The sequence below is a fragment of the Xyrauchen texanus genome, chromosome 44, assembly GCF_025860055.1.
Source record: "Xyrauchen texanus isolate HMW12.3.18 chromosome 44, RBS_HiC_50CHRs, whole genome shotgun sequence".
NCBI lineage: Eukaryota > Metazoa > Chordata > Actinopteri > Cypriniformes > Catostomidae > Xyrauchen > Xyrauchen texanus.
The window spans coordinates 14,165,134-14,183,002 of NC_068319.1; the positions used below are offsets into that span (position 1 = coordinate 14,165,134).

At 38.0% G+C, this 17,869-nt stretch overlaps 1 protein-coding gene across 5 annotated transcripts in view; it reads left to right on the plus strand.

Annotated features, from left to right (window-relative positions):
* The window catches only part of LOC127636490 (HMG box transcription factor BBX-like), a 46,646-nt gene extending 35,900 nt beyond the window's left edge, over positions 1-10,746 (plus strand). For 3 of the 5 annotated variants that reach the window (XM_052116975.1, XM_052116974.1, XM_052116976.1), the window contains exons 10-17: positions 188-265; positions 1,648-2,536; positions 3,644-3,782; positions 4,474-4,622; positions 4,797-4,886; positions 6,850-7,038; positions 8,115-8,307; positions 8,806-10,746. In XM_052116975.1, the coding sequence (XP_051972935.1) occupies positions 188-265; positions 1,648-2,536; positions 3,644-3,782; positions 4,474-4,622; positions 4,797-4,886; positions 6,850-7,038; positions 8,115-8,307; positions 8,806-8,887 (1,809 nt within the window). In that variant the 3' untranslated portion in view covers positions 8,888-10,746. The remainder of the gene's footprint in view (positions 1-187; positions 266-1,647; positions 2,537-3,643; positions 3,783-4,473; positions 4,623-4,796; positions 4,887-6,849; positions 7,039-8,114; positions 8,308-8,805) is intronic. The other 2 variants (XM_052116977.1, XM_052116979.1) reach the window with 2 other exon arrangements.
* Positions 10,747-17,869: the final 7,123 nt, after the last annotated feature.

The window sequence follows — 17,869 nt, forward strand, 5'->3', positions numbered from 1 at the left end:
GGCATTGTGATTTTAACCAGAATCATCCTCCATTGATGAGCGGTATGTTTTCTGTTAAACAAACCCCATATGCCTGTGTGCATTTCTCTCAGTGGGTATATTTATTATTAATGTGTATGTTATTTCTCTCTCTCACTCTCTTTATTGGTATTCCATCATAATTTTTGTGTTGTCTTTGCCTTTATAGCAGATCTCCTCCAGTAGGTCTCAATCAGGGTCTGAGGGAAGGCAGTGTGGTCAGTCGGCACTTTTCCAGCTCGCTGAGGTACATCACACACTGTACACTCACTGCCCCGGGTTACATAAAGACAGGAGGATGAATCTTATGTTATATATTATCTGTTCTAGTACAGAATGAATGTTCAGTGAGGCAGTGGCTGGTGTTGACTGTTAGCATGAATAATGGCAGGCAATGTTATGGATTAAATCCTTGGACAGTTTTTATGTATATGCTGCCACCTGGTGGATGCTCGATTATATCATATGATCACCCTAAGTCACCTTGAAATCTAATTTGACACTAATATTTTAAAAGTTTCTTGAATCATTGTTCAAGACTCATTGGTGAATGTTATTCTTATGAAAAAAAAAAAATGAAGTGAGCCTGATTAGCTCAGCGAGTATTGACGCTGACTACCACCCCTGGAGTTGTGAGTTGAAATCCAGGGTGTGTTGAGTGACTCCAGCCAGGTCTCCTAGGAGTGGCCCGATTGCTAGGGAGGGTAGAGTCACATGGGGTAACCTCCTATAATGTGTGGTTCTCGCTCTCGATGGGGTGCGTGGTGAGTTGTGTGTGGATGCCGTGGAGAATAGCATGAAGCCTCCACACGCGCTATATCTCTGCAGTAACATCAGATGCGGAGGCAACTGACTCCGCCATCCAGATTGAGGCGAGTGACTATGCCACCACGAGGACTTAGAGTGCATTGGGAATTGGGCATTCCAAACTGGGGAGAAAAGGGAAGAAAATCAAAAAATATATTTAATAATATAATCCAAAAATTATATTTGTTTATATTTAAACAAATATAATTTAAATCAGCAATAAAATCTGACAGCAGTTGCGTCACATATTGTGCTGCTTAAGCTTAAATCAAGGTAAAAAAAAACTATTTTCAGGCTGGTCCAGCTAATGTGCACCCACGTTCTCAAAGAAAACTGACAGAATGTGATTTGTTCTTTTAATTACAAGGGGCAAAACATACTCTATGCAAGTACGTGAGATGCAGGTGCATCTTGAAAAGCTAGCCTGATTTCAGGCATCGGGCTGTTATGTGTCAGACCGCGCGATTCATAACTTAATGCAACCATACATTGCATTCTCATTGTTGCCACAAGGGGCGCTATAGCAAGATAACTGTGAATTGTCGGCTACTATGGTGATTTTTATTTATAGCAATTATCTGAACAATAACACATCCAGTTTAATGGCGCAGATGCTACTCTATCGCCCCCTTGAGTACTGAGGTTTATTTCCGCCACCATAATGCTTGATTGCACATAAAGCATGTTCAATCTGCATCTATGTTCACGTACTTGGAATATGAATATGATTTCGGCCTTAGGGAAATTAAAAACCTATTCTATTATTTTTAGTTTTTAAAAACCTAACCTATAACTTTAACGTGTGTGTGTGTGTGTGTGTAGATAAGTCTGGCATCTGAGGCAGAAAAGATGGAAGCTCATTCCTCCCAGCCTTCAGGTGGTTCCTCGTCTCTCTGTGCTCAGCACAGCTTAAGTTGCACATCCAACCCTGACAACAAAGAGCACATGGACACTCCTCATCTTCCTCTAGACACACCATCATTATTATCTTCCTCTTCTGCCTCCGGGTCCAGCTCCTCCTCTCCCACAGTCTCCACCCCAACTGAGCTCAGCCCATCTAAGACACAGAAGAAGAAGAAAAAGAAGAAAGAAAATAAAGAGTCTGACGAGTCTGAGAAGAATCCTGTTTCGCCCAAAAAGGTGAAGAAGCGCCAGTCATCCGAGTCGGACCTGGACAGTGTGATGTTCACTATTGAGGCAGTAGCTAAAGGTACTTGGGGCTCAGAAGAGACACCCAGGAAGAAAGCTCGTCCCTCAGGAATCGAGAGTATCCCCCTCGAGGACCAATCTCCACCTGTGAAGAAGAAAACGAAACCTAAACCGAAAAAACAGCTGAAGACAAAAGAAGAGGTGATGGACGAAGAGGAAGAGGGGGAGGAAGAGACTAATAAGCAACAGGATGGTGAGATGAAAAAAGATGAAGCTCCCCTGACCCCTAAGAGAGAGGGTGAGAAGGAGCCAGATGTGAAGGTGGAGCCCCCTAGCTGTGTGGAGGAATTAGCACCTCACTGTCCTTCTCCATCTACACTTGAACCAGAAGAGAAAGAGACAGACACCAGCCCGCCTGAAGCCAGACAGGAGGATAAAGATCCAGAGGTTAAATCAGAGGCCTGTGGCTCCAGAAAGTCAGAGCGAAGCTGTAAAGGAGCGCTTTATAAGACTTTGGTGTCTGAAGGGATGCTCACATCATTGAGAGCAAATGTGGACAGAGGTAATTACCAAATTTATGGCTCTCCAAACCCATTTTTCTTCTGTGGAACACAAAAAAATATGGAAAAAGATGCAAACTAAATATAAAACACGTGGCCCTCTCGTTTCAATTTAGCAAAAACTATAATGGAAAAATCACATTTCCCCAATTATGTAAAAATAAGCAAGTTGTTCTGCATAAACGACAATGCCACATAAAGAACTTTACATGTCTTTTATAAGGTTTTCTGTGATTTTGTTTTTATGTACATTTTCAATTAATTGAATAGATCACCCAAAAATTCAAAATTCTGTCAACATTTACTTACCCTCATGTCTCAACAAACCAGTGTCAGAAATGTATTTTGTTCACAAATGGGCAATAATTGCCCCCTGGATTTAATTTTCAGGGGCATTTTTTACTTTCTGCGATGGACTGGCGACCTGTCCAGGGTGTCCCCCGCCTTTCGCCCAATGTTAGCTGGGATAGGCTCCAGCCCCCCGCGACCCTGTACACAGGATAAGCGGTTGACGATGGATGGATGGATTTTTTACTTTTATGTGGGCATTATGGTTTCTAAATATCTAAAAAACAATCACATATATGTGATAAATTAAAAAACTGAAACTTTCAGGTTTGTAACTTTTTATTTTATTTCATTTTTATCACTTTTGGAGACATTTTTGCCACTAGCCCTTCTTCATTTCTGACACAAACCCATAGTACTTTATTTTTTCTGCGCTGTTTTAATGCATATTTTGGCCCATCTTTTTAGCAGAATAGCAGTGGATAGTGACTCACTTTAAACTTGAAAAAGATTCAGAATAGTAGTACATGCAATTTGTGCATCATATTCCAAGTCTTCTGAAGGCGTACCATTGGTTTTGGTAGGAAACAACACAACATTTATGTCATTTGTTTTTAGGAAAATGTTGATGTCCATTGTGCATTGAGAGCATTAGAGAAGCTCGTTCACAGTGTCTTTCGTGTTCTCACCAGAATTTGCATTATTTTTAGCGCCAAAAGACATGCAGGTGAGGAAACCATGAAAGTATTTTCATTTTTGAAAAGGGACCGTGATCTGGAACTGTCACAAGGTTTAACATATGGTCTGTTTTTTTTTTTTAGGGAAAAGAGGTTCCATGCGCGGTAGTGTATCCGATCACGAGGGTGGCTGGAATGATGAGAGCTGGGTGTTTTCTCAGACCGCTGCCAGCAATCCCAAAAAGCTCAAGAAGTCTAAGTCCAAAGAGGAAACCACTCCAGGGTGAGCTGTAGTTTCTCCATCACTGCACTGAATCTCGGGAGAAATAGAGATTGTTTTCGTGAAGACACATTCAGTGTCAATGATATTGGTTAAATCAGAATGCACCTAGTATATGTTGTTGAGGCTAACTTGTGGGTTTGGTTTTGTTTTTTTAATTAGGTTAATTGGAGAGTGTTAATGGTCTATAAAGTCTTTTGTTTAGCTTGGTAATTAATTTGTAGTTCAAGAATTTTGTCAATTTTAAGCATGTACCATATCCATATTTGCCATTCCATGATCATAGTATTACACAACTGTACACTTAAAGACTCCAAACATGATGTTTTTTTAGATCAGCGGTCTTCAACCTTTATCAGGCCAAGCACCCCTATGTAAAGTTCAGGAAACTTGGCACAAAAATTACTAGCTCTTTAATACATTTTAATGTGGGAGTGTCAGTTAAACATTTAGTTAAACTTTAACTTCTTCACTTTAGCTTTGGTTGAAGTTTAACATTTTAAAGTTCAAACAATAATTGGTGGATCCCCTGGAGTAGGGCGCTGCGGACTCTTTGTTGAAGACCCCTGATTTAGAACATTCCATCATGTTCCATTGTGCCAGTTTTAAGTCAGTTTATCTAGAAGATGTTGATTGCCGGTGAACAGTCATTTCAATCAGATGGCTAATGTTTTACTGTATGTAAAACTCACAGACTTGGAAAGCTTGAGGAGGAGTTTGAGAAAAAGTTCAACAGTTTACCGCAGTACAGCCCCCTGACATTTGACAAAAAGACTGTGGCGGTCACCAAGAAGAAAAAAACTAGTATGTCCAGCCCTACTGAACCACCCAAACCCTGCAAGGGTGAGTGCACTGTGCGCATGGAAACTGACATCACATCCCCACACTCATTTCCTCATTTGCCTGATTTTTTTAGGAAGTACTCGTCTCATGTTCAGAATAGCATTGGTTCCACCTAACATTGCATGCTGTGTGGTTTTTTGTTTGTTTGTTCTGATTTATTGATTTTAAAATTAGGTTCATCCTCATCTCAGAAAAAGACCTTATTCCACAAGATAGTCAACAAGTACAAACACAGGAAGGAGAAATCCAGTGCGGCAGACAAAGGTGACACCCGATTGGCTATTAGACACTGGGACTCATTCACTAATTTTGTGAACACAGTTTTGCAGTATATTATATTTTATATACATTATATTCTACAATATATATTATTGTAGAATTTAAAAACAATGAGACCTTGCTTTAAGTCTTAATTATTTAAAAATTCAAAAGTGCATTGATTAATGTGTTCAAGCATGATTGGGATCAGTTCTGATCAGCCGATTATGTGTAGTTGAGGCCTATATAAATGTTTTTATTGTGTTTCGACTGGTTTTGAGTTTTAATAGAAGATCTTTCTGCGGAAAGTTGTTATTTGGGTGTGTTTTATGCTCCTTTTTAACTGCTGACATGCTGTCATTCATTTTGAGTAATCCAAATTCATCAACATTAGAATGAGTCTAAGAACAAATTATATGCATACGCACCTGCTGAAAATATGCAGTTAATTATGCACACACAAAAGCAATATACGGATTAGTGAATGAAATCCAGTGTTCTGAAATCAGCTTCATTCTCAGGTTGTATATTCGTGTTTATGTGAATGTTACAAACTGTGCCTGCATTGTGGTGGTAGTTGTTTGTCCTTGGTTTAGCCCTGTGTGTTTTAATACTTCCTGCTGCATATCAGGGAACGCTGGCAGGTCTAGGTCACTGTATACTCTGGTTGTCTTTAACGGGGCACACGTGTCACAGTTATGTAGATTTTTTTTGATGCAGCCTGTTGTGGTGTAGTAAATGCACACTAGATAGTCCAAAATATGTGGACACCTGTACATCAGATCCGTACTGTACTTGTTTGGCATTTAATTTCAAAACCATTGGCATTAATAGGAAGTTGGTCTTCTGTAACAGCTTTCACTCTTCTGGGAAAACTGTCAATTAGGTATTGGAACATGGCTTCAGAGATTTGCTCTAATCAAATAATTTCTTAATGGACCTGTGCACATTGACATTGTCATGCAGGAACAGAAAAGGTCTCTCCACAAACACTTGCCACAAAGTAGGAAGCACACAATTCTCTAGAATAACATCAGCATTGTGTTCACTGGAAGTTAAGTAAACGCCCACTGTTCTGATTGGCTAACATCATGCAGCTCCTCAAATTCAGATTTTTTTTAAAAAACTCAATCTGAAGAGAATGAACAATGTCTGTTCACAAGCAGTACCATGCTGATGGCAGAAAAAAAACACATTTTTGAAGACACATCCACATGACGCACATACATAGTCAAAAGAACGGTGTGAACTAGATGCACACACATACAGTTTTCAGTATCATTCTGCACTGAAATCGCTTGAAATGCATCTAAATGGTCAAAGACATCCGTCTAGCGCAACTAACAATTATAAATAGCTCAGATGGGCAAAAGAACGTGTCCATGGCACGTTTGTGCTCAAACAGAAAGAAGCAGCTGAATGACAGAGAGTGGATTCTCCTATTCAGAGTTGTAACTTGACACTGCGTCTTTTAAAAACGGTCAAAGACTTCTGTCTATGCATGTTTAAATTCAAAAATAATTGAAAATAGTCCAGATGGTCCCCTTAGGTGTTCAGGAATGGTTAGGCCACAGTAGGTTTGGTTGTTCCTTCACTCTCAGTTTACGAAAGGAAGCACCAGTGGGCAGGGCCAAGGGTGTGATGATGTGAAGTAGGGTTTGATGTTTTTGAACTGTAGAGGCAGTCATGAATCAATGTACCCCTTTTGACATAGGGAATTCACAGGAGTAGAGAACGAGGTGTTTTTGCAGCTTGGTTTCAATAAATGCTTTTATTGCATTGGGGATTAAGTTTTAGAGTTCTGAAATTTTGAGTAAGATTTTATAGAAGATAGACATCTTATATGTTATAATATCAAGGAAAATTAGATTCTTCATGATATTGCCCTTTTAAGACTTCTGAATTATAACTTCCAGGTCAGTCTACAGTATGTGTTTTTTCATGTTTCATGTGTTCTCTGTTCTTTTAGACATTGTCATGCCTGACCCTGTGTCTGTGGAAACAAGTCCAGTGAAGTCTGGGAGTCCATGTGTCTCGCCCACTCATGAGCCCCAGAAGATTTTGGATTCGCCCGTGGGCAGTCAGAAAAGGAAGGCCAGGAAGAGTAAAATCACACACTTGGTGCGCACAGCCGATGGCCGAGTGTCACCTAAAGAGGGTGAGCTCTTCCCACAATTTCCATCTAGTGTCTAATTTCAGATTCGTTACTGGGTTAGTTCACTCAAAAATAAAAAGCGTATCATCTTTTACTCACCATAATGTAATTCCAAATAATAGGACGTTCTCTCTTCTGTGTAACACAAAATGAGATGTAAGGCAAAATGTTAGCCTCAGTCACAATTCACTGTTATTGTATGGAAAAGTCATGCAATGACAGTGAATGGTGACTTATGAAACATCCCCATTTTAGAGGTGGACAGTTTTTAAATTTGATTTGGAGAACTTTAAAACATTACTATATTATAACAGTCAGAGACATGGAGGCTACAAGTGTCCAGCATTAATACAATACCAGATTTAGTTTATTGTTCAATCAAAATCGTAATAATGCATTAATCAAAAAGATTTGATGCATTACGTGGGACTTTTAACTGTAAACAAGCCCAAAACACACAAGGGACTCCTATTTTGAAATGACAGAGACTTTACTCCATTAAAATGCTCTAAAAAGCTTTTTATTGCCTATATATTCACCAGATGTGGTTTAATGAGGAATAAGGTTTATTATTATTCACAAGATATGAATTTTGAGACACAATGTATGTGCTGATAGGGCATGTTTCCATAGTCGCATATGTCTTTGCATGTCCTCGCTTCAATTAAGATTAATTGATTATTTCATCAAAATTGCGCTGGCCACAGAAGAACATGAAGGAATAATAAAAAAACTATCTGCAACAATCGGGCATATATTTTGGCCGATAACCAACTGACTATCGGCACCGATTAATCGGTAAAACAATATATCGGACTTCCTCTACTCCTTTTGTGTTCCACGAAAGAAAGAAAGTCATATATAGTTAGAACAACATACGGGTGGGTAAATAGCGACAGAATTTTCATTTATAGCTGAACTAACCATACAAGGCAAGAATCACTATTGCAATGTGGCAATCACCTCTCATAGTCTTCAGAAAATGTAAAAATCTGGTTTATACATATACTGTCTGACAACAAATTACTGTCACGAATCACAAATTATTATCCATAATTAACCTTTCTCTTTTTCTGCAGAGGACAAATCTAAGCATCAGGCCAAGAATCAGGATGAAAAGCCATTCACTCAAGAGGCATTATGCAATAAAGGGGGCTGCTACACTGACCCCAGATCAGCGGAAGTTGATACGGTGGACTCACCCGGTGTCCTCCCGGCCTTCTTCAGCTTAGCTGCTCTTGCTGAGGTTGCTGCCATGGAGAATGTGCACAGGTACACAGGAATATACACCACTGCAAACACTATTTCACTGGTTTTGCATCTTGACCCAGATTTTACATCGGACCTCAAGTGACAACCAAACACAACTCCAATCATATTCATCATTCAAAAGTGTCTTAAATTAAAGCAGGAAATGTATTGATATTACCAAGAAGGAAGTACATGCATAAATAAAACAACAAGATTGATATTCCAGCCTAACACGTCATGGAACAAATTCCACACAAAAAAAAACAAAGTGTTTATCATCAATTGACAAGGCTGTCTGTAGATTTTTTTTTAAACTGCCACAAGGGCAAGGAAACACTTTTGTTAATCGACCAAGCAGACATGGTTATTTGCCAATGGCAATAATCACAAAATGGCCTTATATCGGCCTTGCCAATATATTGATCTATCACAAATCTTGACTGCACAAATTTATGGATAGTTGCATTTTATTATTTGCATCTTTTATTAATAATAAATGCCTCTGTGTGTGTATTCCAGAGCCCAGCGTGCTGTGAGCATCCCCACTGAAGGTCAAGTGAAGGACATGGCCCCTGTTTTGATCTCCTGTGCAGACCAGTGATGTCTGCATACTGGGTCGGGGCCCATGTATGGACATGCTGGGGCTTATCCTTGGCCCTGCTACTTGGGGGATAGAGAGAAAGAGAGGGGGAGAGAGGGAGAGACTGGATAGGAATGAGGGAAGCTCTGAAATGGATGAAGATGTTTTATCCCAGATGCCTTCACCCTCCACCCCACCCTCTCTCCCTCTTGCCTGCTTGTGGCCCCTGGGGAGTTAATCCTGGTCCCCGAGCCTGTTTTCTTTGTCAGCTCCAGACCAGTTATCAGACTTTACAATCTGTAAGAAATGGCTACTATTTAAGGTCAAGTTTTGCATACAAGTGCATTTGAAGCAAGTGCTCTCTCCCTCTATTTGTCTTTCTCTTTATATTTTTTCTGGCTAGCATCATTGCACAAACTTCTTCACATAGCAATGTCCACGTTCTCTCAGTCAGACGAACGTTTTGTGGCTTCCTTCTCCCCTTCCTGCTCTTGAGTCTAAAGAGAGAGAGTGAGTGTCTGTGTCTGTGTTTTAAGACCTCAGCTTCATACCTCGAACCCTATTCAGATTTTTTTCTGGACACATTTCAATACCATCTTCACCATCAAAATGCACAGTTGATGCCTAGATGCCTCTTTACTCTCAAGCAATGACCCTCAATGTGTCTGGTGCCACTGTCAGTTTAGAGCAAGCACCTATTTTTCTCTCACAAACCTCAGTAATATGTCAGTGGTAAACCGGATGTTTGTGCGAGTTGCATTGCGGTCGCAAACATGCCTACAAGAGTTTCTGACAGACTAAATCACCAGGTGGAAAACCAGATGAACCTTTCAAAATTGTGACACCCTGTCACATTTCACTCAGTGCTTTTGCACAGCCGGGGTCCAAAATTAACTCTTACAAGATGCCAAATGCAAGTAAAAATTCTTTTTTAGGCAAACTTTAATAGGAACTGCAATATTACATGGTTTAAACCGAATTGTAACAATGCTAGTCTGAACCTTGTGGATGCAAGTGACTTGTGCAATTCAAAACAAAGACAACACAAACAAACCTTATATTAACAGAAGTATCTGTCGCAACTCACGTGTCTTCTAACTACTTTTAATCTACATCAATGGAACTTTTCCCGGAACTCCTTGCATTATGGCACCAAACTGAAAATATGAAGTTCAGTATCGCGATGTGTGTTTACGATTTGGGAAATGATGCGATATGTTACAAGTGCAGTTTCACCAAGAGGTGAAGACTGACTCATCTCATATATGATGTGGTCAGATATGGTGCGAGTGACCTGCACTGTTTGTCACAAATAGCTAAGTAATCCATCGAAATTAGGGACAAAATCATATTTTTATAAATGTTTTATATTTTTCTTAAAAAAATAACGTAAAATACAATTTAAATGCAGGTAAGACATTTATGCCTGGTAAATTTGCCCAATGTAATTGCCATTGGCCAGTGTGGCAAAAAGTTATTTTGGACCCTGTGCACAGCTGTCAATGAGTTTGTTATCAGAGCAGTATGGCAATACTTGAACGGGACAAAAAATGCATTTTATGTCAATACTTGACCTTACTGCGGTGTGTAGAGTCTTGCTGGCTAATCCAAAAGAGTGCTACTTGTCTCCTAATTTAGTTTAATACCAGACACTGCACTCATTTTTAGCTACCGTAGACCAGGCTTTTAGAAGATGTTGGCTTTTGTTATAATTATAATAGTGATATTTGTTTGTATTTCTGTTTTGTTTAGATTTAGTCTCAAATTAACTTTTGAATCGTCACTGAGATACTCCGCTTTCAATTTCCTCGTAGCTGAGGCAGTAGACGCTTTTCATTCCAGCTCGAAGGTTTGCTGATATTGTTTTTTTTTTTTTTTTTTTTTTTGTCCATTCACGGTCTAGCTGGTGGACCAACATGGTCATGCTGGTTAAAGGGAAAGTTCATCCAAAAATGAAAATTCTGGCATATTTTACTCACCATTGTGTCATTCCAAACCTGTATGACCTGTCTTTCTTATACAGAACACAAAAGGAGATGTTTTAATGAATATTCGGTACCTTCTTTTCAATGTAATGGCATTTCAAATTACTTCAAAGCTTAAAAAAGGACCCAAAGGTATAATAAATGTAGTCCATGTGACTTGTGCATCATATTCCAAGTCTTCTGAAGGCATATGATGTAAATGCATATGATAGATTTTGGTAAAACACAAGTCATTTTTCAGCTAAAATCTTGATGTCTGTTGCATGTTTATGGGTGCTATGAGAGAAGCTTTTTTCACCATGGCTGGCGTATAACAATGCTCTCGCCAATAACAAGGTCTTATGTATTTGAGGGTGAGTAAATTATGACATTATTTTTTTGTTGAACTATCCAACACAACATTTGCAGGTGACCAGCCACACTGTTTTTCAGTTGGGAAGAGTAGAAATTATTTTCTCACTCATATACACTTTGTATTGTAGGAGTCTGTGCATAGCGCTCTCCTGCAATGTGCACATCCTGTGTTTCAGGCACTTGTGAGTCAGACCGTACCAGGGTCATATTCCACTCCCTGTGTTCTTGGGCTGGTTTAAACCTCAGATTCTGCTTCCTGAACCCCTCCTGAGATTCCCAGGGAGCCTATATTATATAAATGAAGGAATACAATAAGCCAGATCACAGGTTTAAAACCCGTCACTAGCTATCTTACGCTGTTAGTCACGCTTTCTCCTTTATAACGCGATAATTGATGTTTTTTTTCTTCATTTTACTCTTAAAGTCACTGATTTTTCTTCTATAAATGATATTGTCTGTGAATTTATGAACTTCTAACTAATAAGTTTTTTTTACTTTTTCAAAATTCTGTATTTAACTACTTCCCCTAAAAATCCTTCTGTAGGGCGACGTTTTTCTCGCTTTCTTTGTAATGTTTAGTTTTAAAACCTCAGCCTTTCCTGAGGTCTTCTGTATTGAGACTGTTGTCAAAAGCTCATATACAAATATCTCTGTGTGTGTGTGTGTATATATACATATATATATACATATATATACATATATACACCTATGCTTACCTGTTAAGCCAACAAGCACTGAGAAATAATGCACCGCCTCTAGATGACTAGTTCCTGCTTGTGGAAGTGCACGCGCGTGGCCTACGTCTGGTTTGCAAGGTGGGGCACAAGAATTGCGTCTGAATGTACCCCCCCTCCCTGTTGTTTATACTATAGAGGCATTTACTCAAAGCCAAGGGTTTAAACCTCAGTGTGTTTTAAGTAATAGACAGCTTGTAATTGTGCCTGAGCAGTCGTGAGAAATATCAATGTTTACCTGAAGAATCAGGACGTAATCACTTTTTTTAAGTGTGATTTTATTAAGCTAGTTCAATTTTATAAATCACCTTTATGGCCCCGCTTTAGAAGCGAGTAGTATGGTGAAAGTATTATAAATTATGAATAATAAGATGCTAAACCTCCTGCTCAGCTGTGTTGAAATCATTTGTTTGTGATTATGGATGATTTGAAGTGTGCAATCTGATTGTGAATTACCCCCTCTTTAAAATAGATATTAGGCTGGGATAGTGCCATGTGTAATTTGACGAAAATGAAAACTAGGCGCTTTTATAATTTATTTGTTTTATTTATATTTTTCAATGTTATGTTGGCTGAAGATTGAAACCATGGTACCAGTGTTGGGGAGTAGTTAACTGAAAGGAGCGGCATTACTAACTTAACTAAGTGTTTTGGTAGCGTGATAATATTTTAGCTACAAGTGTAGTTTTTCTAGTTACGAGACACATTTTCTAGCAAGTAGCGCCGTCACAAAACGCTTCATTTGTCACATTGTATTATGATCGCAGTAATGGAGCTGAACAGTCATCTTCTGTAGCGCTGGGAAATCCATCTAATTTAAGTGAATTTTATTCTTTTTCTTTCTTTTTTCCCTGGACAGTTCATGTAAATGAACTGGTTAAGATAAAACATTCCTTTATATTTAGTAAGTCAGTTTTATTTTGTATGTTGTTTTGTAAACGAACTAGTTCACATAAATGATTCGCTGATTCACTTGAACCCCACAACGCCTTACAGGGAATTTATTAAGTAAAATAGGGTGTTCTAGTTTATTAGTTTAAGTATAAATATAAAATCAATTTAATGTTATCACCCTTTATGTTTAACACTTAAGAAAATTAACCATGGTTTTACTAAAGTAATATTATTAATATCTGGTTACCATGGTTCATTTTCAAAATGAAATGATTAAATATCAAATTAAACTTCTGACTAAATTAAACTTAATCTTACTACTGTTTTAAAGTAGTAGCTTGACTGTAGTTGAACTTCTTTAAAATATGAGTAGCTTGGAAAGCTACAGTTTCAAAGAAGCTTTCCCAAAACTGCAATGTTCACATCATTACGCACCTTTGAAAAAATTGCACGTCTATGCCATATAGTCTTGTTATCGTTCTCGTAAATTTTAACATGGCGTCTACCCTGCCTAAGGTCCACGGGAGGAATGTATGTTCCTCAATGAATCATGTTAGACAAGACTCAAAAAGTTAAGTCCCAAATGTTCCTTCCTTGGAAGTTACTGTAAGACGTCTTCCCTCATGTGTAGTTTATACCAGTGATCAGGAGATGTACCGTACACGTGTATGGCACTTTGTTCTCTCAGACATTTGTCAAAGAAAAGCAAAAATTGTCTGTAAGAGAAGTTTCATGATGCAGAAAGTCAGGCAGGCTTATTCCGCTGAGCTCAGCCAGTGGATCCGTCTTCAGGTTTCAGATGTTTTACAGTATATCAGCACAATTCTAATTCTTCTAATCTTTTCTGATGATTATATCTCTGAACTTACCTGCAGTGAGTGTGATGTGCAAAATGTCGGCACCTTTTAAATGCCTATTTTAGAAAGACAATGTTTGCACCTTAAATCCATACCAAAACAACATCACTTTCTTAAAGGAATAGTTCACCCAAAAATGTACATTCTTCAAACCAGTATGAATTTCTTCCGTAGAACATGAAAGATGAAATTTAGCTAAATGTTGACCCTGTTTTTTCCATACAATAAAAGTGAATGGTGACCAGGGACTATCCAAAAATAGCCCAAAATTTGTCCTAAAGAAGTAGACCATACAACTCTAGCTATATTCAAAGTCTTCTAAAGCCATACAAGAGCTTTGTTGGGAGAAAAGTCAGAAATGTATGTTGTTATTCACTGAAAGTCAATAATGTTTGCTTATATTCAAATATGGCACAAATATATTTGTCATGCCAAAGCCTTGTGTGACATCAATATACCAAACACTTTTGATTTTTGTGTGTCTCATAACCAATCTCAATGCAAAATTTTTTTAATATGTGCAAATTTAAATCACGCAAAATTTTCACCAAATTTCAGTCTGCTCCTCGCACGGCCATTATATGACTTTGAATATAGTGTACAAGTCACTACTGGACTAACTTTATGGTACTTTTATGAATTCCTTGTTTCACCTTTTACGTTCATTGTATGGAACCCTTTTTGGTCTACAGAATGATATGGGTGAATAATTGAAGACAGAATATTCATTTTTGGGTGATCTCCCCATCTCACCAGTGCCCCCTTCATGATTGTCATTCTTAATAGTGACCCCTTGTTTTTATCTAGAGGGGAAATAGATGTATTTGAACAAATTGTAATTGCTAGTGAGAATTATAATGTGTTGAATGAGAACACGCCTTATTTGAAAGTCCCAGCATGATGCATCTTTCAAATTTGCTCATATCCTCTGGCCCTCGTCATAAAGCTCACCCGTTCGTTTCCTATTTAGAAGATGTCTCGTAGCGAATTTGCCTCTATGAATCTAGAAAAGTTCCTATATTAGCTATAAAGATTATGATGTTACCCTTTTGTGCTAGTTTGTTTCTTGAATGTAATCGATTTTGTACCTGTATTTTTCTAATTCCATTCCAGTATTTCGGTGGCTTTATATGGAGGAATTCTAGGCTGCTTCCTTAAGTGAATAATTTGTAAAAACTTCCAGTCATCCTTACAACACAGACCTTGACCACTGGAGTACGCAGTATATGCTCACTTCTGCTGAGAATACTACTGTCACCATCAAATCATCTTTTACACATTTTGACAAGAAACATGCAATACCTGCAATCAGTTGCCAAACCTTCCACATTTCACCATCTCAACTTGGTTTGAGTCTTAAAGGGATAGTTCACCCAAAAAAAAAGAAAAACGAATATATATATATATATATTAGTATTTTTTTTTTTTACTATCCCTTTAATAATCTAAATATGCACCACTTGAATTCTGATCATTTTCTTTGCTCTGTACAAGAATGTACGTTAATGGCTTTAGATGCAGTTGTGGCGCAGTCTTTTTTAAAAGCTTACCCAAGAACCTGTTCTGATTCCTCTAAGGAGTTTATACTCTTGTATGCTTGGTCTAATTATTGTCACTAGTACTGTACGATGCAATGTATGGATCTGATTGTTACAGCCCAGTTGTTGATGCAGCCTTGCCTTACTGAACCCTGCGTAAAGAGGGATCCCTTCGCCATTGCCCTTCTCACTGAGTCTTATGTCATAACACTGTCTGCTGACGCAAATGTTATTCTTTAAACACCTATTAAAGTAACATACATATGAAATTGTCTCTTTTGTTACTTTCAATATGTTACAAACCCTTAGACTTTGTTTCTTGGAACATAAAAGGAGATGTTAGGCATAATATTAGTCACCATTCACTTTCATTGTAAGAAAAAAAAGATGTAATGGAAGTGAATGGAGACTGAGACTAACATTCTGCCTAACATCTCCCTTTTGTTTTCATACAGGACAGAATTACAATTTTTGGGTGCGCCATCCCTTTAAAGGGATAGTTCACCTAAAAATAAAAATTCTCAAATTTCTCTCAATTTTCATTTTTTTGCCGTGAACTATCTCTTTAATAGTGGGTCTAAATTCTGCAAAACTTGAAGTAGACTTGGACAATAAATCAATCAGAAATGTATTATTTAAAGATTTCATTTTTCCTTATTAAAAAAAAGCTGAACTTCTTAAGAAATGAATTGTAATTTTGCAATATATGTAGGAAATCATGAGCACTCACATTTAAATGAAGACTCCAGTCATATCAGTAATCTTATAAAAGCTGTTTTAGTCTACATGGAGAGGGTCCACACATGGGGGCCACCATGTTAAAATTACATGACCAGCCGAATAATATCTAACTCAATCTCAGTAACCGTCCTGTTATTTGACACTTTCACTCTTATATATAATAATAATAATATTCTTGTTGCACTCTAATTTGCCTTGGATACTATTATTCTGATGCGATTTGAACTTTGTGATGCAGCCCTTTTCGTCCTACTCTCTCATCAAGATGAATCGCTTATGATGTATAATTCCAAGTTTGTAAGTTGCTTTGGATAAAATATAATTTTGCACGAAGAAAACACAATGTTCAGCTTAATGACACTGATAATTACACCTGTAAAACAATGACTATAATTAAATCACCAACATCGGAGTACATCTCACATATGATACTTCAAGTTGAAGGTGATTGTGGCATTTGTAACTTTATTTATTATTTTGAATTTCTTGTATTTGAAGACAACCCGCAATCACTAATGGACAATGTTTTTGGACCAATACCACACCTTTAATGACATTTGAACCTAGTGTGCTGGAATTCATGTTCGCTTTCTAAAAAAGGTATGATTTTCTGATCTTTTATATCATTTCAGCTGATTTTCCTTGACCGTAAAGAGAATGAAACTAATTAATGGAGTTGGAGGGGCATTGAGCGTTCAGAGCAGATTGTGAAATTTTGTGATCTAACTTTTTTTAGTATCTCATACGGTATATATGACTTTAACTGGAAAGCAGAACCTCTGACAAGAGACAGAGTTTTTTTTTTACTCAGGCTAGCAAGCAATCTTTAAATATCACATTGGCACACTGGGCAAATGTAAAATCTGGTGAAAAACTCCCATTGGCAAGTAATTAGTGGGATAATATCTTTGGATCTCAAAGTCATAAAGACAAGAGGGTGGGTTCTTTTGACTTGGGCTAGCCTTAGAAACTGCCTAGCCACGCCCTAGCAACCATCCAGTGCACACTAGCAACCAAACCCGTTGACTTCCAATTAAAATTGCTCTTCGGATCACAACGTCATAGAGACTTCATGGTTGGCTCTTTTGACTCGGGCTAGCAAGAAGCCTTTTTAGAATCACCCTGACAACTGCCTAGCAACTAGATTGGGTCACCCTAGCAACCATGTATCAAAATACATTTCTCTGCTCCAGAACATCGTAGCGATATAGGGGTGTTCTACCGAAGTTTAATGATGCAGTGCTCAAATATTTAGTAGTGCGTAAATTGTGACTTAGTGCCCATTTATGCCACAACTAGGTAAAGTTGTATCGTATGTATAGCTGGTGCAACCGTCCCTGGACTTGTGTGTGTGTGGGGTTGTGCGCGCTGCATTGGCTTTGGTTTATAGCAAGCGCACATGCACGTACCGCACGGAGTTAAGTATCACATTTTTGGTACTTTTTGAACAATGTTTGCACGGTGAATTAAACATTTTTGTGGTTGGTTTTTGTTTTTCTTGTTTGTATAATTTTGTTTGAAAAAAATTAAAAGCAATGATGATGTTTTATTTATTGTATATTATTTCATTAGGCTTTTTCAATAAAAAAGAAAGAAAGAAAGAAAAATCGGGTGAAAAGTCCCATTAACAAGAAATTAGTGGGATCATATCTTTGGATCAGGAAGTCATAGAGACATGAGGGTGGGCTCTTTCAGCAAGCAGTCTATATGTATCGCATTGGCAGCCATGTTGCAACATCTTCCAGCCATATGTTGTCATCAGAACATGGTACAGTCATGGGGTTTGTTCTTTTGACTCAGACTGTCAAGCTTTTGTTGTATTACCCTTATAACTGCACCATAGGATCTAGCATACAGATGGACCATCCTAACAACCAAATTGCAACACCAGAACATCCTA